This window comes from Petaurus breviceps, unplaced genomic scaffold (assembly GCF_028583685.1).
Source record: "Petaurus breviceps papuanus isolate PSGF00001 unplaced genomic scaffold, PetGlider_PUasm1.0 139, whole genome shotgun sequence".
NCBI lineage: Eukaryota > Metazoa > Chordata > Mammalia > Diprotodontia > Petauridae > Petaurus > Petaurus breviceps.
In genome coordinates this window covers 760,331-787,100 of record NW_027185697.1, presented here as the reverse complement: position 1 = coordinate 787,100, position 26,770 = coordinate 760,331, and the positions used below count along the sequence as shown (strand labels likewise).

The 26,770-nt window shown below is 41.0% G+C and overlaps 1 protein-coding gene across 1 annotated transcript in view; it reads left to right on the top strand.

Moving 5' to 3' along the window:
* The window catches only part of DNAH6 (dynein axonemal heavy chain 6), a 252,951-nt gene that overhangs the window by 201,500 nt on the left and 24,681 nt on the right, over positions 1-26,770 (top strand). The window contains exons 60-68 of the mRNA XM_069067144.1: positions 375-510; positions 3,053-3,201; positions 7,564-7,754; positions 9,769-9,929; positions 14,538-14,626; positions 17,526-17,672; positions 21,954-22,092; positions 23,582-23,701; positions 25,821-25,942. Coding sequence (XP_068923245.1) covers positions 375-510; positions 3,053-3,201; positions 7,564-7,754; positions 9,769-9,929; positions 14,538-14,626; positions 17,526-17,672; positions 21,954-22,092; positions 23,582-23,701; positions 25,821-25,942 — 1,254 coding nt within the window. The remainder of the gene's footprint in view (positions 1-374; positions 511-3,052; positions 3,202-7,563; positions 7,755-9,768; positions 9,930-14,537; positions 14,627-17,525; positions 17,673-21,953; positions 22,093-23,581; positions 23,702-25,820; positions 25,943-26,770) is intronic.

Here is a 26,770-nt window from a genome sequence, read left to right as displayed (position 1 = left end):
AACCCTCCATGAGAACAGCTTCACATGTAGTTTAGTAGATATGATAGGATTAGAAGAACCTTCCTCATTTTATTAATAAGGAAACTGAGACCCACACAGCTAGTTCAAAACTAGAACCCAGGACTCCAGACGGCCGGGGCTCTGACCTTTATACCAAGCTGTTTTCCTCAGTTTATCAATCCACCTACCTTTCATTAGCTGGCCTTCTTTTGTTAAGACATTGCTAGAAAATCCAGCACACATTTTCCATAATTAACCAGTATAGTTTGTCACTCCTTCTGGGCAAGAGATTGAGTTTCACCATAGTGAGATGAAAGAATATTTGGTGTTTATCTTTTGTTAATCATTGTTCTTTTCTCTTCTGTCCACTACAGGAGCGCCCTGCCAAGCCTGAGATCCCCTGGCTCTTAGATGTTATGTGGTTTGCCTGTTTTGACTTGGAAGACACCTTTCCAGCTTTTGAGGGAATATCATCACAGATACTGCTCTCTCCCATTTCAATCAGAGTCGGTAATGTTGCCAGGGCTTTTAAAACCAGGGCTCCCTTGGGCTCTTCACCTATACCAACCACGGCATCTAAGTAGGCACTTAGCAAGTGCTTGTTAATGAATTAATTGAAACGTTGATCTTTTTCATTCGGAAATTTCCTAATTCTCAAATCACCCCTAATTATTACTTGTCTTTCCCTCCTTTTTGACATTATCTTTCTCAACTATATTCTTCAACAAGTAAAAACATTATTTCAGTCTCCCCACCAACAAAATTTCCTTAAATCATGGAGAAGAATTGTTTAGGGATATCAATCAATCAAAAAGCATTTACTAAGCGTTTGCTGCACCAGTGCTGGAAGACACAAAGCAAAGCAAAAATGGTCCCTGCTCTCAAGGAGCTTACCTTCTAACCAGGAGGAGGTTTACTTATTGTCATAAAACTATTTCCTTAGGGGCAGCTAGGTGGCGCAGTGAATAGAGCACTGGCCTTGGAGTCAGGAGGACCTCAGACACTTAACACTTACTAGCCATGTGACCTTGGGCAAGTCACTTCACCCCAATTGCCCTGCCTTCCTCCCTCCCCACAAAAAAAGCAAAAAATAATGTAAAAAAAACTATTACCTTAAAAAAAACTAAAATATTAGAAGTTTTCCTGTTAAGAACAAGGGGCCAGCACTCTTACCATTACTATTTGAAATAACTTTATTTCTTACTATTATTAGTGGTAAAAACTAGAAATCGTGATAAACAACTTGAAATAGTTATTTTTCACCATTATTATCATGAAATATTTTTATTTTAAATAAAAAATGCTAGCTATAGCAGTAAGGCAAGAAATGAAGTAGCTTAGCCAAAGAAAAGATAGAAATAAAAGACATCTCTATTTGTAAATATTATGATGGATTTTTTAGTAAACCCACAAAACTCAAAAAAAAATCAAAATAGCTTCAGCAGAACAGTAGCCCTGATTCAGATAAAAGACCCCATTCATATCACACCCTTAGATACATACTAGATACATACCAGAGAACCAAAAGGTCTAGGGAAAGATATATGGACTTAGACAGTCTTTGGCAGTTCTGCCATGATCTTGGTGCTTAGGGGCTCTGGTGTTTATTACAGGTTCACCAACAGCCCAGATGATGCCACTGTATTTATGATGGCAAGCACGTCTTGAGGGTTTTCTATCTCATTCTCACATAAAATCATAGGGTTATAGATTAGAGCTAGTTGGGACAAAGAAGCCATTCAGTGCAACCCTCTCATCTTACAAACTGAAGCACATGGTAATTAAGTGACTTGTCCAAGGGACACATAGATAGTGGCAAAGCCGGAATTTGAACTCAGATCCTGGGACTACAAGTTTGGCATCTTTCACTGTACCTTACCTTTCCTCTAATGACATGAAATTGCTCTTAGCTCTGTAGAAAGCATGCAACTTCCAAAAGAAGGGGTATGATGTCAAGCATCCTTCTTATTGTATCTGATAGAGGCCCACAATTTGTAGCTCACCCTTGGAGGCAACCTGCAGAAAGAGCTTGTTGATGACCTCCTGCCTCCATAAGCTAAATGACAAGAGGAGCTAGAAATTTATTCTACCCTTGGAACTATGCAGCTTTGACCTTATTCTCCATGACCCTCCCTGGACATCTTACCATGCCATCTCCACTGGAGCTATCATGTCTACTCTCTCCCCACTAGAAAATCCAACTCCACCCCCTCGAATCCCCCAGTGTTAGGCTTACAGCACTTTCTGAAAACCTATACCACTCTATGCATCAACCCTACCTCCTTCTAGCTTTTCTTTATGTGTTTTTTTTTTTAGAATGTTCTCTCCTTGAGAGAAGGCACTGTCTAGTATGGTTTTATTGGTATCCCTGGTCATTAGCACAGTGCCTGGCACATAGTCAACACTTAATAAATGCTTTCTCTTATCTAATTCCTACATCAAGCATTTCCTACCATCCTCCAAAAAAACACAAGGCATTCCATCAGCCCGTGGCAGAATTCATAAAGAGCCATACAGCCCACTTAGCAATAGGGAGCCCATTGTTAAAAGCTTCTGGAGAATACATCCTCCATCTCTGCCTAGTGAATCTATGAAAGAATAAACAGATGAAGACCTTAGGCTGCTGGGGAAGACTCCTTTGGTTTAATGTGGGAGTGGGGCCACCGGTGCTAGTTTAAGACTAGGGGAAGTCAAGGAAATTAATAGAAAATAAAGAAGCATTTTATCAAACCAATAAAGTAGGGTTGATTAGATAGAATACAACTTTGTCCCCTACCCAGGGCAGCTACTATATTGTAGGAAGCCACCTTCCCTTGACATTTATGTACGTGCCATGCTCTCTTTTTAAATTTCATTTATCTCCATATGTATTATATCCCCCCTTCTCTACTGTATGCCCCATGATGGCAGAGAGAATGTCTTATTTAATCTCTGTATCTCCCAAAGCACTTAGCATTTAGCAGGCACTTAATAAATGTTGGATTGAATTGAACTGTAGTAGTTTACTAGTTAAAAAACTAATTTTAATCCTTCTCCAAAACTGAATTTTCAGGAAATTTTAAAACTCACATTAACCCAAAATCCTGGGATGGCTATATTGAAGAAACAGTAGAAGAAGGCCTAGAATCAAAAGACCATTGGAATACAGACTTGACCATGTTTCAGAAACTCATTCTTATTAAGTGCTTTAAAGAAGAAAAGGTAGGATTAACTTTTCTTTTTTAGAAAACTATGGGATTCACTTAACCCCAATTGCCCTGCCCTCCTCCCTCCAAAAACTAAGGAAATACTTTTATCTTCCCTTTTCACACAATTTATGTTTCACAGATTAGTTTAATTTAGTGAGTTGTTTCAATAGTAACCATGGGCCAACTGCACTGAATTCTGATTTTCATGTACTAATAGAGTCTGAATGTTCAGATTATCTGAGTGATTTCAAAATTATTCATAAAGTTTGTCCTGGGGTATGGATGCTGGTATGCAGTGACTAAGAGCTCTCCCAGGTAGTAGCAGAGGGATATAAGTGCATACTGCCATGGGCTCATGCCCAGCCAATGGACAGGATGAGAACCTGGGAGCTTGTCTTCAGTAAAGAGGATAATATCTGCCAACCAAAACAATTGGGAAAGACTTGAAGTAAAATAGATCACCCGAATCATAGATTTAGAGTTGTGAATTACAATTGCCAAGTGTGAATAGAGGTGTCACACTTGGCACAGGGGCCAGTAGCTGTTGGCAAAACTCCCCTGATACCCCATGAACCAGATTAAAATGTGATTGGGAAAGGGTTAACAAAACTAATAAAAGTACAATACAGCATAGGTAATGTTAATTTGTAGTTTTCTAAAGCAAACACCAAACCTAACATCAGGAAGACCTGAGTTCAAATATGGCCTCAGACACTTACTAGCTGTGTGACTGAGCAAATTGCTTACCTTGTTTGCCTCAGTTTCCTCATCTGTAAAATGAGCTGGAGAAGGCAACGGCAAGCCACTCCAGTATCTTTGTCAAGAAAAACCCAAAAAGGGGTCATAAAGAGTTAAACTGAAACAACTGAAGAACAATAACAAAAGAGGTTAAGGTGACACACAGCAAATGACAGGATGTTTCTACCGTATGTAATGTCTCAGCGTAGGAAGGAGCATTGACAATGATGGCTTCTGGGAGGAATGATGAAAATAAGAGCCCCAGGAGAGCAATAAATCAGGACTAGAAGAGCACAGAACTGGGAGCCTTGTTGCCAGTTACACGTGCATTCTAAAAAAAAGGAATTTGAAAACATCCATTAGGACAGAGGAAGATTCCCGTGACGGGCCTCAGCTCTACTGGAAGCTTTAGGTTTTCACCAGCCTCTCTCCTTTTCATTTGCAAAAGACATCTAAAGAATCAGGGAGTGAGGGAGAAGAACCCAGGGGGACTTTACACCAGATGGCTCTTAGCAGTTTGATGAAAGATCTCCCCTAAAAATTATTTTAAAGGTATAGTGGTGTGCAATCTGGAAGTCATCAAAAGGAAAAGCAACTTTGTAATCCTAAATTAGAGGCTTGGGACAGAGACCTTGCTCCTAGTAATCAGGGTACAGTAGGTTCAAAGATAGTTTAAATGCTTGTAGGCTTCGCCTAGCTAGATCACTGTTGGGTGTCCCAGAAGAGTTTGGTCCATGGAGGTAGACATTCTCCTGAAGATAAAAGCTATATATATAACTAAGACTCTGGGAACTGACTAGTCTTTGTCCTTATGGTGAAAAGGCAATGGAGGATTTTTTTTCCTCCTCTCTCATGATGGGGTATATGTGAAGGCCTGAATGACTAAAAGAATCAAAACTGAAACCTTTGTGCTCTCATCTAAAAGAGGGATGTCAGAGCCTATTCTTCCCTTAATGAGGACAAAAGAATGCCTCAGCTGAGATTCCAGGATACAAATTCCAGAAGCTGCAGAAAAAGGTCCATAAATAAATGCCCAGTGCAACAACACCTACTGGTCACCAGGACACCAGCAGAACAGCCCCTAAAAGTGACCATAAGGCCAACAGACTTTCCCCTAGCCCACAGATAATGGCACATTGAATGGGTATAGCATAATGATATTAGGATATTTAAATGGCCTAGAACTTCAGAAGTTCTGAACAGTCAGAGGCTGGAAGCCAATGGTATGCCCTCACCATATGTACTAGTAAGAGTTGATTGATGTAACATTGATGTAACACTTTTCATAGACTCTTATTTTATCCCCATAATAATTTTGCGAAGTAGGTGCTATTGTCCCTATTTTACAGATTAGGAAACTGAGGCAGACAGCGGTTATGTGACTTGCCTAGCATCACACAACTACTAAGTATCTGAAGCAGAATTCAAATTTCCATCTCCCTGACTATTGGTTTATCCATGACTGTCTCATATGCATGTTTCCCCTTTGCCATGTGCCACACATGTCCCTTATGTGTATGTCCTTTCACTCATATTATCTTGGAATGTAAACCTTCCCCACTGGTGGTGAATGTATTTTGGGAGTCTGTGCCCCAGACTTGTGGATGATGTATTTCATTGCTACTTTTCTTACTATGCTATTGCATCAAATGAGTTTGTTTTGAACTAATTTTCTTCCTCTGAGGCTATATGGCTTTCAAGTAATGGTGCCTCCTTGCCCTTTTCATTTATTCTTTTCCATTTGTTTAGGGAGTAGAATCTCTCTAACTTTGGGGGTTTCAAAAGTCAGAAAAGTGACATATAGAAATCTTGGAGTCAGAATCTAGGTTGGGTTCTGTGGCCAGCACAATATCAATACCCTGAGAAATAGCAATCAAGGAATCACTGGGGTGTGACCTTGGAGACCCCAGGCTAGTGCAAGGATTCATCTGATAGCAATACTGTCTTGGAACATGAATTTGGCAGGACCGATGCTGTTTAGAAACTGAGATAACTTATGACCCTAATTCCTAACCCTCCCCACCCACAGGAGACCGAGGTGATGTAGGGTGGATTTTGCCCAAAAAATATTTGGGAAAATGTTTCTACATATGCTCTTGCTGTGTCTGTGAAATAAATAACCCCTCTGTAAAAGGTGACTAATGTTAAGTGATTAAATAGAATTCAAGTGCTAGTCACTACTGACCCCCAAAAAATAGGAGAATGGCCAGTGGGGTGTTGAGCTGATGGCAGAGAAAAGAAAAATACCTTTACCCCAGATACCCTAGCACCCTAGGGGAGAGATCTATCCTGTCTGGCCTTGGGAGAGTAGGGCCAGAGCCAACCAAACCTGGTTGCCCTGGTTTGAAACAATCCATCAGTAAATCAACAAGCATTTATTAAAGGGCCTACTGTGTATTAGGCCTGAAGACTACAAAGACAAACACAAAACAGTCTCTACTTTAGAGGGATTTATCATATAGCTTTGGGAAAGTTAGATGCGGAGACAGGTACAGAATAACTGGGCAGGGAGGGAAGGGGTGTTCAGCAGGACCAGCACCTCTGGGTGAGGGCTCGCTGAGCCCTCCTCAGGGCTGCTCACCCACCTCTGCTGGCCATCTTTTAGCCAGCTCTCACCTGTGGCTCCAAGAAGCTGTAGCATGTGCAGAGTCCACACCTGGGGAAACCATCTTGGAAGACAGACTGAACAGCTTGAGGGTAACTGACAGTACTCAGATTCATTGATGAGTTAGGGGGTGTCTATCCAAAGCGCGTGAAGACTTCCCCTGGAGGGATGGGAGGAAGAAAAGTTTGTTCCAATGGCCATGAAGGCTGCTGGAGAAGGTGCTGTGGGCTGCTTAGAACAGACATGGAGATGCCAGGGTCAACCATGACATCCCAGGTCATGACTTTAGACTTGCCACTGAACTTTGAAAGAGAGAATGAGGCTAATGACTTGGTACAGTCCTGCATCACTTAAATCCAATACACAGACAAGTCTAGGCATCACCCATGATGTCAGCGGTCCTCTCTGAAAATGGACAAATACCAACAGCAGCTACGGGCAGGGACAGGTGACCAGTAGTAAAAGGCTTCATGGAGAAGGTGGTGCTTAAATTAGGCCTTGAAGGAAAGTACACATGCTAAAAATGGGGAGTGAGGAGAGAATGGATGGCAAGCACGATGGGGAGCCAGTATAAAGGTATGGAGGTGGGAGCGTCACATGTGTCTGGAAATAAACCCAGTAAAGAACATTTCTCAATAAGGGAGTTAGAGAGATCCAAAGAGAGGGTCCTGAAAGTCCCAGGTTGGAGACACACCAAGGTTTCATTAATTAAGTAATTGATTAAATAATTAATGGGAATTAATCAAACAAATTACTCCACCAGCTTAGAAGAGTCCTACTCTATCATTATCCAGAAAGCTTCTTATCTCCTCCTTCTTCCAGAGTCACCAGTGATTCCTTTCATTGCCAGATCTGTTGGCCTGCCCTGCTTCCTCCTCCTCCTTTACCAATCTGCAGCAAACGACACTGTTAAGCACCCTCTGCCTCAAGGAACCTTGTGCTCTGTGGTGCTGAAGAGGAAATTCATGCGTTAAAACAGAAAATTTTCAACAATTTATCTCATTTCACATATCTGTCTTTTAAAATTTCCAGGTGGTTTTTGCTATTACAGAATTTGTGATAGAAAATCTAGGGAAACAATTTATTGAGAATCCACCCGTTGATCTAGCAACTCTCTACCAAGACATGTCCTGCTTCACCCCACTAGTGTTCATCTTAAGCACAGGCTCAGATCCAATGGGGGCCTTTCAGAGATTTGCCAGAGAAAGCGGATATTCAGAAAGGTAAGGAAATAACTGTGAGGATGATGGGGGCACTTTTAAGCTCGCAAGGTGCTCTACAAGTGTAACGACTCTGTGAGGGAGATACGATGATGATGCCCATTTCACAGATGAGGAAACTTGAGACTCAGTGGTTTGTACAGCTAGTCAGTGTCTCTCAGGTCCTCCTGACTCCAGGGCTGGCATTCTATTCAATGCACCGCCTAGCCACCCCAAGAGATTTTGTTAACAGTGGATTTAAATTAATCCTTTTTTTAAAAAAAAATCTGTACAAAAATTATTTGTCATGTTAAAATAAGAGGTAGACAGCATAATGCATCTATCAGATTACTGGGCTTGGAGTCAGGAAGACCTGAGTTCAAATCCTGCCTCAGACACTGACTTTGTGACTCTGGAAATGTCACTTGCCTACTTTGTGCCTCAGTTTTCTCCTTTATAAAATGGGAAGATTGAATTTGAAGGCCTCCAAGACCCCTTGCAGCTCTATCTCTGATTCTAGAAGCAGCATGGAATAGTGGATAGAGAGTCAGCCTCAGAGTCAGGAAGAACATCTCTGATACATACTAGCCATATGGTGCTGGGCAAGTCATTTCCCTTCTCATTGCTTGTGGCAGCTTTCTGGGACTAGAGGTTGTAGAGGAGACACCAGCTTGCATTAGTGGAAGGAGTCTGCTCACCTGGGAATTCTTATGCCAGTGAAATCTCTGATAAAAATAAGACTAAAAGAAAGGAAACAGTGATTATAACTTCTAATTTCATGAAACTTTTTTGTTTATCTTGTCATTTTTCAGTCATTTCTGACTCTTCATGACCCACATTTGGGGTTTTCTTGGCAGAGATTGTATCTCTGCCAAGTGATTTGCCATTTCCTTCTACAGCTCATTTTACAGATGATGAAACAGAGACCAAAAGGGTTAAGTGACTTGCCCAGGGTCACACAGATAGTAAGTGTCTTGGGTTGGATTTGAACTCAGGTGGATGAGTTCCTTATTCCATACCTGGCACCATCCATTGCACCACCTGCCTACCCCTAACTTCATGATATTTGAGAAGACTAAATAGATCTTGTTAAATTTTTTTTTAAACTATTAGCTAATCATAATGGACCATGAGTACTTCCAATTTATTTTCCTACCTTCAATGCAAGGTTCATATTTTAAAAACCAAAGAAAGACAAATGGGTTCCTACACATTCCCTGGTTTCTCCTTTCTAATTTATACTAGCTCCTTATAATAAATTTCCTAGCTAAGCATGACTCATTCAAGAAATAGGCCTTTGGGGCATCTAGGTGGTACAGTAGGTAGGGCATCAGTCCTAGACTAAGAGGACCTGAGTTCAAATGTCGCCTCAGACACTTAACTAGCTGTGTGACAAGTCACTTAACCCTGATTGTCTCCCCCACAATATAAATAAAAAAGAAATATTTCCTTGCTGAAGAGATTTTAAAGACAGCTCCAAGGTGATGTTGGGAGTCACATGAATTCCTGGATTCATGACACTATGGGGCGTTAATTCTTCAGGAGGTGATATTGAAGATGAGGATAATTTTTTTAAAAATGAGAAGTAGGATAACTGTGTAATGCCATTCTTTTCCCAGACTCTTGGGCTAATTACTAGACCCAGGAACTATTGGTCAGTCAAGCCATTTGTTCCTTCCAGAGAAATGCTGGCTGTTTCTGGGTGTTTATTTGTTGGCTAACTTCTGTAACCAATGCCATCATGGGAGCAGAACCCTCCAGGTGGCATCAGGGGCAAGATCAAGACAGGGGCATAAACTCCGCCAATTTTTTAGTTTGTGACATACTGCTTTTCTTCAAGTGCATTTCTGAATTCATTCAAGAATTTCTCAAAATTGGGAGCTTTAGATGGTGAATGTCTCTTAATGGAAAGCTTTCTACCTGGTATCCAAAGGAATATTTGGGAAGATGTATTTTCTACCTAAGATCTTACTCTGTTTATTATGTTTCATCATTCGCAAAAATAAATTGACTCGAGGAGCTCTTCTGTTTATTTTAGAGTGCAATCAATTTCACTGGGACAAGGCCAAGGACCTATTGCTGAAAAGATGATTAAGGATGCTTTGAAATCAGGAAATTGGGTATTTCTTCAAAACTGTCACCTTGCGGTATCATGGATGTTGCCTATGGAGGAGCTTATTAAAAGCTTTACAGAGCCAAGTATGTTAACTATTATTGCTTCTTTCTATTTAAATCCAGAACAAAATCGCCATAAGCATTGCAGCATAATAGTAAGAATGAAAAATAACTGGGGTAGGGTGTAATGGGGGTTTGATGCATGCCTAGAACACCCATATGTGGCATCTTCCACATGGATGATACCATTTTAGACGGTCTAGGCATGAGCTGAATTCCTATTCTACTAGGATAATTATAAGCATTTTAAGTTTCCAAAGAACTTTATCTCATTTTGTCCTCCCAAAAACCCCATGAGGGAAGTGCTATTATTATCCCCATTTTACAGAAGAGGAAATTGAGGCTGTGATTAGTAATGAGCCTGTGATTTTATTGATTTATTATAGGGAATTCTCTTGTGAGGGAACTCCCTTCACCAATGAAGGTTTTCACCTCCTCTTCCACTTAAAATCTTAGAAAGTTTCTATATGGGGAGCTCAGTTCATGTGTTTAAGAACCCAAGTTAACAGTCTTATAATCATCTTCTGGTCACATGACCAGAAATTTTAAGTAATATAATAAAGTGAATAGATAATGATGTACAAATGAAAAATTTGCTGTTTTCTGTTTTTTTTTTTTTCACATACAGAGGGCTGTTGCTATTGGGTTGTTTTTTTTTCAAAACTCTTTTGGTTTGTAATGGTTTTCATTCACCTACAAAATGTGTCAAGCTCTACCTACAAGAAGGGGCAACATCTCCCCCCACCACCACTGCCACTTCCCATTCTTCCATTATGGACAGTTCCCAACTAAAGACCCCAACTTGGCATGCTAGAATTTGTTCCTGCCTCAATGATAGATCTGTGTCTGTTCTCACCAACCTTAAAGCAGACGGTTGTATCAGCTATCTCAGCTACCTTTCACAGGGCCTAGCTAGACAAGCCTAGACTTGAGGGGTTGAGGATGGCAGTCTTGGCCACTAATGAGGTATTAAAGGGTAAACCATAAAAATTTGCCTCTAGAACTGGCTGCTTTACCCCAGGAAGATGCTCTGAATGACCTGCTTGCTCTGAGGAAACCCCATTTAGACATACTGAGATTAGATCCTGCACAAAAACATAAATAAATAAAAAGTTCTAGACTAGAGATAAGGAGCTCTCTCTTGTACAAGGTCCTCTTAATTAAAGTCATCTACTATTTTACCAAACCTCGATCTTGATCCCAAGTTGTCCCTTTTCACTTCATCACACTGGACATTATCCAGTGGTGCCCAATAAAATTTCAATAAATTCATTTTTCTCCAGAGACAGGTAGGAAGCCTCACCTCTGACAGAAACTGCCTTTGCGACTCAGGGCCAGTCCCTTAAACTGCTAGTGCTCTAGGCAACTCTCCAAGACTGTAAATTTCAGGGAAGGTGCCAATCTGAATTGGTGGAGGGAGTTTTCTCACCTGGAAGTTCCCTAGGATGCCAAAATCAGAGATCCAGTGTCTCTCCTAAATTCAGGCAGAGTTTCAAAGACGCTCCCTGACCAGTGATGACTTTGATCCCCAGGCTTACTATGATGGGATGTTTTGTTTTTATATTCTCAGTACCTGGCACATAGTAAGGACTCAGTTCATTGACTAGAACACAGAGGCCTAGGCCTTTCACAAAATCCATACCAATATGTCATGGGAGATGGGGCACATCAGGTAGGATTTGGGGTATTTGAGGATCCTGGTTCTGCCATTTGTTTCCCATAGGCAAATCACTTATCCTCTCTGAGCCTCAGTTTCCTCCTCTGTAAAATGAAAAGTTGGACCCCCAGGCCTCTGAAGTCCCATTCAGCCTCAAGCTAAAATTCCACAATCTCATGACAATACCTCGATAAAGCTGTGATCTCCTCAACATGGACACTCCCTCCATTGAGGCAGATGCCAGCCCATCCATTTCTTAATCATTCTGAGTATCTCTTGTCCTTGTCCTCCCATAAATGCTTCATAGAGAACGTGGCCAGTACACTGCAGCCCTTCCTTCGGTTTCGTATGATTTCTTGGACACCAGTGAGGCACTCAGGCTATTGATCTGTTAACCATTACTCTTGCCAGCTCCTTTCCCATCATCTATTTCCTGGAAAATAAAAAGTGTACTTATTAAAAGGAACATTAAAGAAACCCTGCTTCTTCCCCCATTGAGTGTCAGGCCATAAGCTGCAGCTTGCCTTTCTTACAAGCAGCTGGTCACAACTCTGCTGAGAAACTGCTAGAGAATAAGTCCAGAAACGACAAACGTGTTTCAGGATCATCAACCAACCTCAGGTGCAATGCAGAAAAATTCCAGTCTGAATGTTCACCAGCAGATGAGAGAGTGGGTGTGCAATTTAATTCAGTAACTATTTATTGTATATCTGCTATATGGAAACCTGACCTCAGACACTTATTAGCTGTGTGACTGTAGGCAAGTCACTTAACCCTGTTTGCCTCAGTTTCCTCATCTGGAAAATGGGCTGGAGAAGGACATGGCAAGCAACTTCAGTATCTGTGCCAAGAAAACCCCAAATGGAGGCACAAAGAGACGTGACTGAAATTACTGAACAAACTGTGCATGGTACCATGCATTCCTACATTCCCTATAGGTTCTAAAAGGCAATGGAACTCATTTCTCAAAGTGACATTTGCCATTATTTTATATGTTAGGGTTTTGCAAGGGTAATTTGCTGTTTGTCATTCAATGATAAGTGAGGATTTGCAGGTGTAACGCCGTAGAAGCTATTTCCTCCTTCCACAGCTCTGAGAGTAAATGGCAAGTGGCTACATTCAGTGAGTAATGATACCTGGCTTCGTAGCTGGAACAAATAGCCAGACTCGTCATGAGCGGAAATAATTGAATTCTCCATTATGGTACATGCATCTGAAAAGTCATACCTTTTTCCTTAAAAATGAATCCTTTATTACATTAGCAACCACAAATATTGATCTCGTGGCAGCCTATTAAAGAACCCTTTTTTTCAAGTTTCACTGGAAACATTAATAAATATTTCTTTAGCCTAAAGTCTTTTCCAAACTTTTTCCCTGTTTGAAAGTTTGTAGAATAAAGAAAGAAGGCCTTTCTGAGAGAACTGGATAAAAGATGAGAGCTGAAAGTATTCCGTCCTCTTTCTCACGCCCTAAAGAGACTGAACTATGAACCAAACAAGAGAAGTGCCCTCTTCTGTTATTTGGAAAGGATTTCAGTACTGATCAGGGATGCCCTTTCACACCCTGAGAGGGCAGTAGTCAAGGAAAGAAATGAGTAGTGGCTATTGTTTTGGAATGGTAACCCAAAAGTGTATGTTAATATATTATGGTTTTTTTTTCTTGTTCAAGTTGCTATATGTTACTGCAAATCGTCTTGGCAAAGAAATATGTCCAAGGACATAGAGGACTGCACTGATTTGGATATCTCTTTCTCTAAGCTAGAAAATGTCTGGATTTAGAATAATGTTAAGGAAAATCATTTCCAACAGACTTGTACCTAAAAATGCCAAGTACAGCATTAATAATCTTTTTCTTTACAATCTCCAAGGGCCAATTTTGTGTGACTCTAGCTAAGTTACTCATTCTCTTTGTGCTCTGGGCAGCCCTCCAAGACTATAAATTGCAGAGAAGGAACTAATCTACTTTGTTAAGGGGACTTTGCTCACTAAGGAATTCCATATATTATGAGTCCTTATCCCTAAGTACCCATGATAAATAATGACATGTAGGGAACTTTTCTAATGATCCAGTGTGTTAGTTACCCTTCCCAACTTTGTGTCATCTCGAAATTTGCCAAGCATACCACATATGTCTTTATCCAAGTCATTTAATCCTTTTATCGTATTACCTAAGTCATGTTAAATCACTCAGGACCAAGGAGAGGGCCCATGGGGTATGCCATTGGCAACTTTTCAAGTTGCCATCAATGTTAGCAATTTTGGGGGGTCCAATCATCCTACCATTTCCAAATCCACCCAAATGTATTATTATGTAGCCCACATTTCTTCATCTTTTTCACATGAAAAGCATGAGAAAATTTGTGAAATATTTGGCTAAAATCTTAGTAAAAATAAATTTCCTAATGCTACCCTACTAGTTAATAAGATAGTTCATTATTTTATGTAGTCTTCCCCTGATCTATCTTTCTGTTAACAGTGGCAAGAAAAGAAGTTTATCTAGCATGATCTCTCCTTGATAAAGCTAGGCTAACTCTGTGGTCATTCTAGATGTTTATTAACTCACATCTTAATTACACATTCTAGAATTTCTCAAAGAATCAAAGTCAAGCTCACTGGCCAATAACTTATAGACTCCATTCTCCTGCCTTCTTTTGAAAAGAGGATTATTTGCCCTTCTCCTTTCCTGTGGTAGCTTTAATCTCCTCTACAGTCTCAAAGATCATTAATCATGGCTCAATAATCCCCTCTTCCCATTCTTTCTGCACTGGAGCATGTAGGTCACCTGGACCAGTGTCTTGACCTTATCATGAGCAGAAAGGTTCTCTCATACTAATGTTTTATTTGATGAGTTTTTTTCCTGTAGTTTCATATAGAGAAGACAGGATTCTTTACCTCATGTAACATATAGCCTAATCTTTGTAGAAGAAGATGTCTAAGCACTTATTGAACAAAACAAATATGTGTTTGTATTTATAGATGTTTCAATTAAGGAGAGTTTCCGACTTTTTTTGAGTTCCATGCCAAGCACCACATTTCCTGTCACAGTCCTTCAGAATTCTGTCAAGGTAATGTATTTGTGAGCATAACTTATTTACAGACACTATAAGCACTTTGAGGGGAAGGATTGTTTCATTTTTGTTTTTGAATTTCTAGCACCTGATACTTTAGCAGAGCTTAAATGTTTATTGGTGATTGGTTTATTATTAATTACATTGCTTTGGAGATACTAATCATAATCAGCCAAGCATTTGTTTGTCACCTGGTATGTGGCCAGCACTGTACTAGGCAATGAGGATTCAAAGACAATGAAAATTAAGACAATCCCTGCCCTCAAACAGCTTACGTTTTATCAGAGGAGAAAGCACAGCTACATATGTGTATTCAAAGTAGATAAAAGGTGATTTCTGGGAGAAGGTGCTAACATCAGGAGTGAATAAGGAAGATGGCACTAAACCAAACCACCGTTTTCAAAAATGAAAAGTGGTTTCCATTTGGTTAAAACATTCCAAAAGTAATCAAAACTGCTATTTGTTGAACTTTTAAGTTTCCCAAGGACTTTGCAGTACATTATCTCACTCGAGCCAGAAAATAAACCTGTGAGGTAGGCACTAATATGGGTATTAGTCCCATTTTATGGATAAGGAAACTAAGGCCCATTGAGATTAAGTAATTTGCCCGGGATCACACAGCGAGAATTTGAGCCCCTCTGTTCTTGACTCCAAAGCCAGTATGCTAGGGCACAAACCACACTGTCTACTCAAGGAGGGCCTTGAATAGTCTTCCTTATTCAATGAGATTTTTTTCCTTGACAAGACAAAGAACAGAGTTGGTCCTTGCCTGTGGCCTTGCTTTGCATGCAAGGACTACAGTAAGGAATGTTTTTTTGCTTTTTTTTTTTTTTTGGGGGGGAGAAGGCGGGGCAATTGGGGTTAAGTGACTTGTCCAGGGTTATATGGCTAGTAAGTGTTAAGTGTCTGAGGCAGGATTTGAACTCAGGTCCTCCTGACTCCAGGGCCAATGCTCTATTCACTGCACCACCTAGCCACCCATATTTTTTAATTTTTTAATATATATATATGCATTACATACTTTAATGCTAGAAAATCCTGCTCTCCAAAGCCCATAAGTATATATTCTTTCATGTCAAGTCCCGTAGAAGACTCAAATTAACTGTTGGACAGTAACATGTAAAGGACTCACTTGTCAAACTGTCTCTAGGATACCTGTAGACCTTACCCTGAGCTCTGCCTAGGGCAGGGGTTCTTGGCCTGGGGTCCACAGACCCCCAAGCCAGTCAGTCAAAAAGTATTTATTAAGCACCTTTTGTGTGCCAGACACTGTGCTGAGGACTGGGAATATAAGCAATGACCAAAAAACAGGCCCTGTTCTCAAGGAGCTCACAGTCTAATGTCAGCTTGGATGAGAGGAAAAAAAAGGTTCTCTCTATTTTCACTAGCCTTTGATTTCCTGAGTAAGTCTATATATTCTAGTTTATGCATTTAAAAGCCATTATTATGAGTAGTCCATGGATGAGTTACCTGCAAAGGAGCAGCACCTGGTTGCAGAAAAATAGATAGAAAGCAAAGTTCAGACAGAAAGATGACAAGGAAGATAGAATCTGGGGTAGAAATGAACCACAGAGGACATTGGCATGGTCATCTGCCTGATCAGCCCCTCCAAAACCAGAGATCCATCCAAAAAGGGCCCTGTGAAGAAGGGAAAGAAGTTACCCAGAGGGGAGAAGAGAAAGGCTGATGGCAGCAAGAGACTGGCACAACCTTGCAGAATGCCCAAATCAACCAGGCACAGAGAGCTGGAGATGCCAAGGGAATGATGGGAAAGCTTGATGACTGGGTACCTCTAGTGATAGTGCAGATTGACCTATTGCTTCTGATCAAGCTCTATGAAAATGCAGAATCTCGTTGTTATTGTCATCACTTTATCATATGGGACATTAACTTGGAAGAGAGAGAGGAAAATGGTACTGGGGGAGAACTAGGCAGTATAATGGATAGACTGTTGAACTTGGGAGTTGAGAAGCCCTAATTCCAGTCCTACTTCAAACCCTTAGTAGCTATATAACCCCAGGCAAGTCACTTTGCCTCAGTTTCCCTATCTATAAAATGAGAATAATACATTATCTAATATATGTATATATAAGTGTTTTGCAAACCTTAAAATTCTATATATATGCTAGCTATTATGAATAGTCCAGTTAGCTTATGAGATGCTGATTTCTCAGAAACATGCAGGGAGGCATGCTGATCACCAATGTCATATCCATCAAAGTTATGCATTCATCTCCTGATTCTAAACTCAAATACAGGACAATGTGCTTTACAGCTGAACAAGGAAAGGAAGCATGAGGCAGTTCTTATATGCAGAAGAATGACTGAAAATCACAAGCCCATCCCAATGGAGAAAGTCTGAACCTTCCTAGTCTCTTTGACCCCCACATAGGAAAACTGGCATGTAATTGATTGCCAAATCTCTTGGGTATAAATTTGCCATCCCCAGCCCTGAGCCTCACAGGTACTTCCCCACCCCAAAGCCTGCTTTGCCAAGGCCCTGGAAGCTGAATGAATCATTGACACTTCTCTACATTTGTCTATGGCTTTCAGATAGTAAGTGGATTTATAAATAACCTCACTAAATAATTGCTAAATACTATTATAGGCAGTGAGGTGGTACAATAGATAGAGTGCTGGGCCTAGAGTTAGAAAGACTTATCTTCATGAGTTCAAATCTGACCTCAGACACTTACTAGCTGTGTGACCCTGGGCAAGTCATGTCCCCTGTTTGCCTCATTTTCCTCATCTGTAAAGTGAGCTGGAAAAGGAAATTGCAAACCACTCCAGTATCTTTGCCAATAAAATCCCAAATGGGGCCATGAAGAGTTGGATGAGACTACAAAATGACTGAACAGCAACTAAAATAATTGCTAATGTACTTTTCTAATTCCAGGTGACCAATGAGCCTCCAAAAGGTCTCCGTGCAAATATCAGACGAGCATTCAATGAAATGACACCTTCATTTTTTGAAGAAAATATACTTGGAAGGAAATGGAGAAAAATCATTTTTGGCATTTGTTTCTTCCATGCTATCATTCAGGTACGTTCTCTTTCCTTGTTTCATAAAGTAGGTCATTGGAGAAATAATATGAGGCAGCATGGGGGAGTAAAAAGAACTCTGGACCTGGAGGCGAGGACCTGTATTCGAATCCCACTTATGACACACACAACCTTTGGGACTTCGATGGAGTCACTTTACTGCTCTAGGCCGTGGTTTCTTCTTGTGTTGTAGAACAAAGGGGTTAGACCAAGACCCTTGGCTCTCTCTGGACCTTGGGTTCCTCACCTGTGGAATGATGGTGTTGGCCTCTGAAGGCCCTTTAAACTCCAGCCTTATGATCTTAATGAAACTACTAAAAATGATGCAGTATTATGAAAACTTGAAATACCTAGTTCTGCATCAAAAAACCAGCTTGTTAAAATCAATCACTGTCATCTTCCAATCTTTGCCTTCTCTGGACACTAAACTCCAAGCATGCCAGCATCTTCACCATTCCTTTAACATTTGTTCATACTGTCTCGTGTATCAAGAGTGTGTGGTGCCCCATCTTCACCTGCAAAAATCCTAATGGAGAGAAGACAGGTTAGGACTGCTGAAGGAGTGCAGATGAGAGGTAATGAAGGCCTCAGCTGGAATCATGGCACTGAAAATGCACAGGAGATGGGACACATTGCAGAGGGAAAATTAATGAGATGTGGTCATTGATTACACATGAAGTTCAAGGGAAAGGGGGAATAGATAGGAAGATAAACGATGGCTAGATAAATAGATATATGGGTAGGCAGATAAATAGATAGATGATAGATGGATAGATAGATAGATAGATAGATAGATAGATAGATAGATAGATAGATAATGAATGGAGACAAATGATAGATGATGAATAGATACATGGATAGATGGATGATAGATAAATGGATGGGTTCATAAATAGATGATAGGTAGATATATAGATAATAGAGACAGATAACATATAGATGATAAATATATATAGAAAACAGATGGGTGATAGGTTAATAGATGATCAGTAGATATATGATGAGGTAGCTAGGTGGCTCAGTAAGCAGAGCTCTGGATCTGGAGTCAGAAGCCTTAAGTTCAAATCCACCCTCAGACACTAAATAGCTGTGTGACCATGAGCAAGCCATTCAACCTCTATTTGCCGTAATCCACTGGAAAAGGAAATGGCAAGCCGCTCAATATCTTTGCCAATAAGACCCCATGGACAACATTAGTGTGCTGTAGTACACAAGGTCACAAAGAGTTGGACACAGTCAAACAACCAAACAACAGATAGCTGATAATACATAGATGGATGATAGGTAGATTGATAGATTAGATGGATGGATAGATGATAGGTAGAGAGATTATAATAGATGAAAGAGAGATACACATACATGGATTGATTAGATAAAGTGGACAGATAAATAGACACAGAGCATTTAAATGGGCCTACTGTGTGCCAGGCATTGTGCTAAGCACTGGGGATACAAAAACAGCAAGAAAAAAAAGGTAGTCCCTCCCCACAAGGAGCTTCTGTTTGAAGGAGGCAACAACAAACCACGAAGGGGGAAGGGGAGATCTGGTGATGGTTGAGGTACAAGGCAGAAATGTGCTTCTGGGCAAAGTAAGGGGGAAGCTCACCCAGTAGGGCTCAGGCTATTTTCAGGGGTTACATCCAAGGCTCCAGAGGGCAGGAGATGGGATGACAGCTAAAGTCAAGGCAGCACAATTCAGAGCTGATATCCAAGAACTAAAAGGAGAATAACCTTTTAAGAGCAAGAGTGACCAGTGATGTCCAAATCTCCAAGGAAGTCAAGGCAAACAAGGACAAGACAAAAGGCCAATGAATTTAATAATTAGGTAACCGAGAGCACTGCCCACCTTTGAGAGGACAGTTTAGTCACATGGGAGGAGAATATACCAGATGATAAGGGACTATGTAGATGGTAAGGAAGACAAGGCAGTAAATGTAGACACTGACAGCTCCTTGAAGAAGTCTGGAGGTGAGAGGAAGAGAAAAGAGAAACTCACATCAAAAGGAAAAACCAGGAAGCCATGGGGGGGGGAGGGGGGAATGGAGGTGTGCAGCACGAAGGCATGGTTTTGCATCTAGAAATTCAGGAGCAGGGCCAGGAAGGGGAATAAAAGCTAGCTATCCTGGGCCTCTCTACAAAATAGAAGACCCCCCAAGAGGAATTCACCAATGGGAGAAGGTGATGAGCCAGGTAACGAGATATTCCAGGGTGAGAAGGCTACAGGGACGATTGGAGGAGGCCCTGGACTCTGAGGAAAAGTGTACAAAGAGAGAGCAGCATGTTTGTAAATTCCAGAAAACCAAGAGCAAACCAAGGAGAGGAGTGAATGAAGGAACAACACAGGGCACAGTTCAGTAAGCCAGAGCCCAGAAGAGCACACGAAGAAAGAGGGACAGTCTGTGTAAAAATAATTCCAAAAACTGTGACTGTGGAGGGGAAGAACTTTCATCAGGCGACTTTGACCTTCTCCATGAAGTAAGAGAAGAGTTTCCCCACTGAGAGGGGAGGAAACAAAGGGCTGAGAGAAATGCCACAAGGGGCCAAGAAGAAATGAATGAACAGAATGATCAAGAATCAGTGAAAGCCCACTGGAGGTTCGGGAATGTGACTTTTTGGTGGATCTAAGTATGTGGATAGCCAGACTCCAGGTTCACTCTCCCAACCCACATGTAACATAGATGTGAGTTCACTGAAGATAAAACAGCTGGCCTGCATGTTACATCGTTAGAGAGATAACTGATCTGGGCACTTGAAAGGCCTGTTCCCCTTTCATGGAGACAAGGAGAAGGGCTATGGCTGTACCAGCAACAGTGTCTGAATAGAACAAGGACAGGAAGCATCCAGACCAACCAGGGGTTAGTGAAGCTCTCCCTTGCCTCCCACCTCCTAGAGGCTGTTGGGTTAGAAGAATATCTATACACCACAATCTAGTATTTCTAGTCTAGGGGTACAATGCTTTCCCTTTCAGATGTTCAAAATAAAAACTGCTTTCCTTGGTCTTTCTAAAATAGGAAGTCACACTTGGCTGACTCTCATGAGCTTAGCTCCTTACCACCAGAGCTGGTTACATAAAAATAGTCACCAGTAGCTAAGTCAACCTCTTTATCAAAGTAATCAATAGATAGAAACCAGGGAAGTTATATAGATTAGAGTAGATGAATGAATGCAAGAGCATGGGCTCTTCAGGAGTGAGATTTAATCCCAGCTTAAACAAAGAGGATGGTAGGAGGACCAGGGAGGAGCATCCTCTCTGAGCAGCCTTCAGTGTTGTGGAGTTTGGGCATCATTGGCCATAGTCAGGGCCTGCTTCTCATGTGTCTGAGGCTCCAAGGATGTCTCTCATCCACCATTCAAAAGTTTGAGCTTGCCTCTCAGCCCTTTTCTCCTGAACTCCTTCTCTTCCTCTCAGAGTAGTCTCTTCTCAACTTGGGGACCATTTCACTCTCTGAGACAATGTGGACCCAGTATTTCTGAGGGAGGGGGCTTTGCAGCCTCCAAGAAGCTTATGCTTCTCTACCACTTTTGCCTCTCCTATAGCCATAGCAATGGAGATGAAAGGGGTCTTAAAGGTTATCAAATCCAACCTTCTACCCATTTTACAGATGAGGAAATTGATGCCCAAAAATGTTAAGTGACCAAGGTCATACTAAGAGGAGATACTAACTCAATTCCTTTTTAATTTAAACCCATCGCTCTCTCCACAAAACCTCAAAAAAGCCTCTGATGATGGGAGAGACAACATGGTCTCTAGAGGATAGAAAGTTGACCTTGTTGGCAGGAGGACCTGGGTTAGAGTCCTACTTCTGACATACACTGGCTTTGTGGCCCTGGGCAAGTCACATAAGCTACTCAATTAGAAGTTACAAAGAAAAGGAAAAAGGAGCTTCCTCATTCAGGAGTTCCCAATACAAATAAAATCACCCTGCAATGACTTCCTAGCTCAAGCATCATAGATTTAGCACTGGGAAGGAGCTGAGAGGGCACTAGTTCCAAACGCCTCCCATTACAGATGAGGATACTGATGCCAAGAACAATGAAATGACTCACCAGAGTCACTTGGCCATTAAAGTATCTGAGGTAAGATTTGAACCCACATCTTCCTGACTCCAGATCCAACATCCTGTCCACTGTTCTACACTGTTGGGTACATCCATAAAGGATCATTGAAATTCATTTAGATGAATTGTTTGCATAAAATTGGTCAAATGCTTTCCGTATTTAGTATTTTACACAAAGTAAATCGAACCAGCCTAAACTTCATCTCTCTCATTTCAAATTCTAGGAGAGGAAGAAGTTTGGCCCTCTCGGTTGGAATATCTGCTATGAATTTAATGACAGTGATAGGGAATGTGCCTTACTTAATCTCAACCTTTACTGTCAAGAAGGAAAGATACCATGGGATGCCTTGATCTACATCACAGGTACAGCAGCCTTTTCAGCATATGGGCCTCATGCCCAGAAGACTGGCCCTTCCCTAGAACCCATGCTTGGACTCTCTCTTTCATTTCAGTGCCTAGCACCTAATTGGTCCTTGTTAATAATGAGTATGAATGAATGAAAAAGCATTTAATTAACACTTACTGTGTGCCAAGCTGCCTGCCAAATGCTGGGGCCATAAACACAAAAGGCAGTTCTTGCCCTCAAGGAGCTTCTATTCTAATGGAGGAAAGAACACACATTGAGGAATGGTTACCAGGAAGGAATTCTTTGTTCTGAAAAGTTATCAGGATGGTGAATAGGACCATAGGGGAGTAGACTGGCACACACCATCCAGGAACAATGACAAAGTTAACTTTGATTATGCATCATGGTTCCCAAACTATGGGAGTAAGACTGGATCAGGGGACAAAAAGAGGTATACATGAGACAGCAAGGGCTTTAACCAGGCTGTGGAGCAGGTTACAGGAGAGGCAATAGTAAATGGAAGAATGTCTGCCCTTTAAGGTCCTAGCTCCCCTCTCTTAAATAACAGCCTTCCCAATATGATGCTGGGATCCTGGGGACCTCGCACTGACCAGTGTTCCAGTATGGGGACTCCCCATCTAGGGATTTAGTCCAGTATAGAAATGGCTTAATATCTGAATGCCCACTGAAGGGACTCAACCCTTCAGAGTCATAGTGAAGTGAGTAGGTACTTGGTCACTGAATTCTTTTGGTAAAAACATGAAGATAAAACTAAAGATGGAATATGGAAGTGCCCTGTTTAGACAGACAGTGTGCGTGCATGTGTGTGTGTGTGTGTGTGTGTGTGTGTTTTGTGGGGGAGGGTACAAAACATTTATTTTATTGAAAAGTGTTTCTCCCATCATAAAATCATACAGCTTTGAACAATGAACATGATTCTCAAATAGAAAGAGCAAGTGAGAAGTGACATTTGTTGGGATCCCAACCCAGGCTTTGTTCCTCCTGGGCAGGATGGGAGCAGCCTTGGCAGCAGGACACTGATCTCAACATTGGACCAAATTATAGAGCACTGAACCCAAAAACAAAAAGATCTGGGTTCAAGTCCCGCCTCAGATACTTGCTATCAAATGCTGGGGCCATAAACACAAAAGGCAGTTGTTGCCCTCACGGAGCTTCTATTCTAATGGAGGAGAGAACACACCTTGAGGAATGGTTACCAGGAAGGAATTCTTTTTTCTGAAAAGTTATCAGGATGGTGAATGGGGCCATAGGGGAGTGGACTGGCACACACTGGCACTTGACCTCTCTGGACCTCAGTTTCCCCATCTGTAACATAAAGGGATTGGACTGGATGGCCTCTTAGGCTTATCCCATCCTGCTCAAATTCTATAAACTTAAGTATTAACAAAGAAAATTGCTCAGAATACTTTCCTGTGTTGTTTCTTAAAATGTTGACACTGTCATGCTTAAAATGGTATGTTTTCAAAGCCAAATACTTTTTTGCAGGTGAAATCACTTATGGAGGCCGAGTTACAGACACCTGGGATCAAAGATGCCTTCGCACAGTCTTAAAGAGATTCTTTTCTCCTAAAACATTAGAAAAGAATTACAAGTATTCAGATTCGGGTAAGTGAACTCTAAACACGAGCACTATTTTATCCTCTGAAAGCTTTGGAAGCATCCCAGAACTTGTGTTCCTAACATCAGTAGCCAGATCTGAGTGACTTCCAGACTCCCACCTGAGGTAGGCTGGGTTCTAGAGTTATAATAGATGAAGGTGGAGATAATATTTTTATGCAGTTTTTTAAAGCCATTGTATTCCACTTAAACATGTTACATTCTGATCAATTTCACTTTTAATTTAAATTTAATTTAAAAGAAAATTCTCTGGCTAAGGGCAAGAAGCATTTATGAAATGCCTACTGTGCGCAGGGCACTGAAGGAAGGCCCAAAGTCTTAGCTCTCAGCATCTAGTAGGAGGATAAGATATACAAAATTATATACAGGATGTTCTAAAAGTCTTACTGCAGTTTTAAGCTTATATAAATATAATGGGCACAGTACATGGTTCATAAATGTTTACCGAGTTGCTGAATAATGTACATTATCACATGATAAATGCATTAGCTAAAAAAAGAAAAGAAAAGGATACTGCATGAGGCTGAAGGGAGGATCAGAGAAGGATTCATAAAGAAAGTGACATTTGAGTTGGGTATCAAAGAGCTGTTGGGAGGTCATCCAAGGTGCCGCCTGGACAAGGTTGGGAAAGCCTGGAGGTTGGTTGGGTCACAGAGTGAGTTCTTCATAGCTGAAAGGTGGAGTACATTGGGTGGGGAGGGATATTTGTCCACAGCTGTGTTTTCATCACCATGGAAAGCTCCTAGTGGGGAACTATCATCTGCCAGTGTAGGCCGGTCAGTGCTCTGCAACTTATTGTCCTAGAGAATTGCCCAGAAGACTAAGAAATCAGGTGAATGGGGGTGGCCAGGTGTCGCAGAGAGTAAAAGCGCCAGCCCCGGCGTCGGGAGACCTGGGATTGGTTCTGGCCTCCACACACTGGCTGTGTAACCTTGAGCAAGTTACTTAACCCCGATTGCTTTAAAAAAAAAAAAAGAAAGAAAAGAAAAAAAAAAGAAATCAAGTGAATGGTACCTTTGTATGTGTCAAAGACAGGACCTGAACCCAGGTCTTTGCTCTCTCTCTCTCTCCCTCTCTTTGTCTCTCTCTTTTTCTGTCTCTGTGTCTCTGTCTCCATGTCTCTGCCTCTCTGTCACTCTGTCTCTCTTTTTATATTTTCTTCAGGGCTTAGCTCATTGATTAGCATATACTAAACACTTTAGAAATGGTTGTTCACTGACTGACTAATCCAAGTTCTGCAGCGAGGCATTTTGCAATACAGCTTTGCTGTCCTCAAATAGCTTCCTCATTCTCACTGCAGGTCCTTTGAAAGGTTTAAGTTTGATGTTTAAATACTTTAGGTCTCCTGCCATATCCCAACAGATTCTGCCAACCTCTCTTTGGCTTGTCTTTCCAAAGATACTCAGTTACACCCACCAGGAAAGGCCAACATTCTTTCACCATTTGGATAAATTCCAGGATAACCAATACAAAGGTTAAGGGCACTTAGGAATGTCTTGTTGAGAAGCCACACTAATTCCTTGACCCCGTCTCTGGCTGTTGACTACAAAATGACCCCCAGTGATGCTATACTTCAGAAATATCACAATCACCAGAAGTGATGAACTTCTTTTTTAAAATGCTTGTCTATAATTATCTCTTTGGGGGTGTCATTATAAGCAGCTTTCCTTGGCATATGCACTGTGTCTCCCTGTGCATTCATATAGTCCACTAATGAAGATTGTGCCTCAGTTGTTTTAAATTTGTCTTACTTCAGGTTTTATATGACTTTCTATGCTTTCTATGCTTACTGACAGAATCACTAGATTTTGGCATCTTAGGGCATTCCGGAAGAAGCCCACTCCAGATTGTTTAGGAGTAACAGATAAGAATACATGGAACCAGTAAGCTTGATGAAATAAGGGGTAACTAGTCTCCCCCCCCCAAATAATCATCACACTTTCAGAAGGGAAAAAATTCAACAGATATCAGAGAGCAAGATGTAAGGTGCAACTTCTAGCCTGACAAAAACACACTCTTCCCTTTGTGCTCTAAAGTCATGATCCTGTGATCCATAAGACCCTTATCTGATCTCAGATTTCATTGTTTTCTATCTTCCTAATAACAGGTATATATTTTGCACCTTTGGCAGACAGCATACAAGATTTCAGAGACTATATTGAAAATTTGCCTTTAATCGATGACCCAGAAATATTTGGGATGCATGAAAACGCCAACTTAGTCTTCCAGGTTTGTATGGGTGGACTTTCCATTTATAACACATAAGACTTAGACTCATGCTATCCTGTTAATGTAAAATCTAAACAGCTACATGTGATTAGTAAATTATGACATACTGAAATAATCAGATGTTTCAACCCAACCATGCTGGTTTATTCAATCCCAAAAGAATCCTCGATAGCTAGGTGATATAGAAGTGAATAGAGTGTTGGATTTGGAATCAGGAAGACCAGAGTTCAAGTCCTGCCTGAGACAATTACAATGAATAGCCACTTAAAATCTCTGAGCCTCATTTTCCTCATCTATAAAAATGAAGGGATTGAACTTGATGGTGTCTAGGGTCCCTTAGCTAGGGGATGCCATAGTTCACAGAGCACTGGACCTGAAGTCAGGAAGACTCATCATCCTGAGTTCAAATCCAGCCTCAGCCGCTCACTAACTATGTGATCCTGGGCAAGTCATGTAACTGTTTGCCTCAGTTTCCCCATCTGTAAAATAAGTTGGATGAGGAAATGGCAAACCATTCTAGTATCTTTGCCAAGAAAACCTTAAATGGGGTCACAAAGAGTCATGCAGGACTGAACATACATACAAGGTCCCTTCCAGCACTCCTATGAATTGACTGATTTGGGTCTAAATTTAATAGAACAAATTTAGATTGCCTATATTTGCTTTGCTAGTAATTAATAGTGACCTTTAAGGTTGATTTATGCCCATCCATTATCTTGAAACAAAATGACTGTTAACATACTTTTTCAAATTGTCATCTTTTCTATTATTTAAACAAATTTTCATGATTTTAAATATGTTTATAGAAGTTACAGAGATATTAGACAA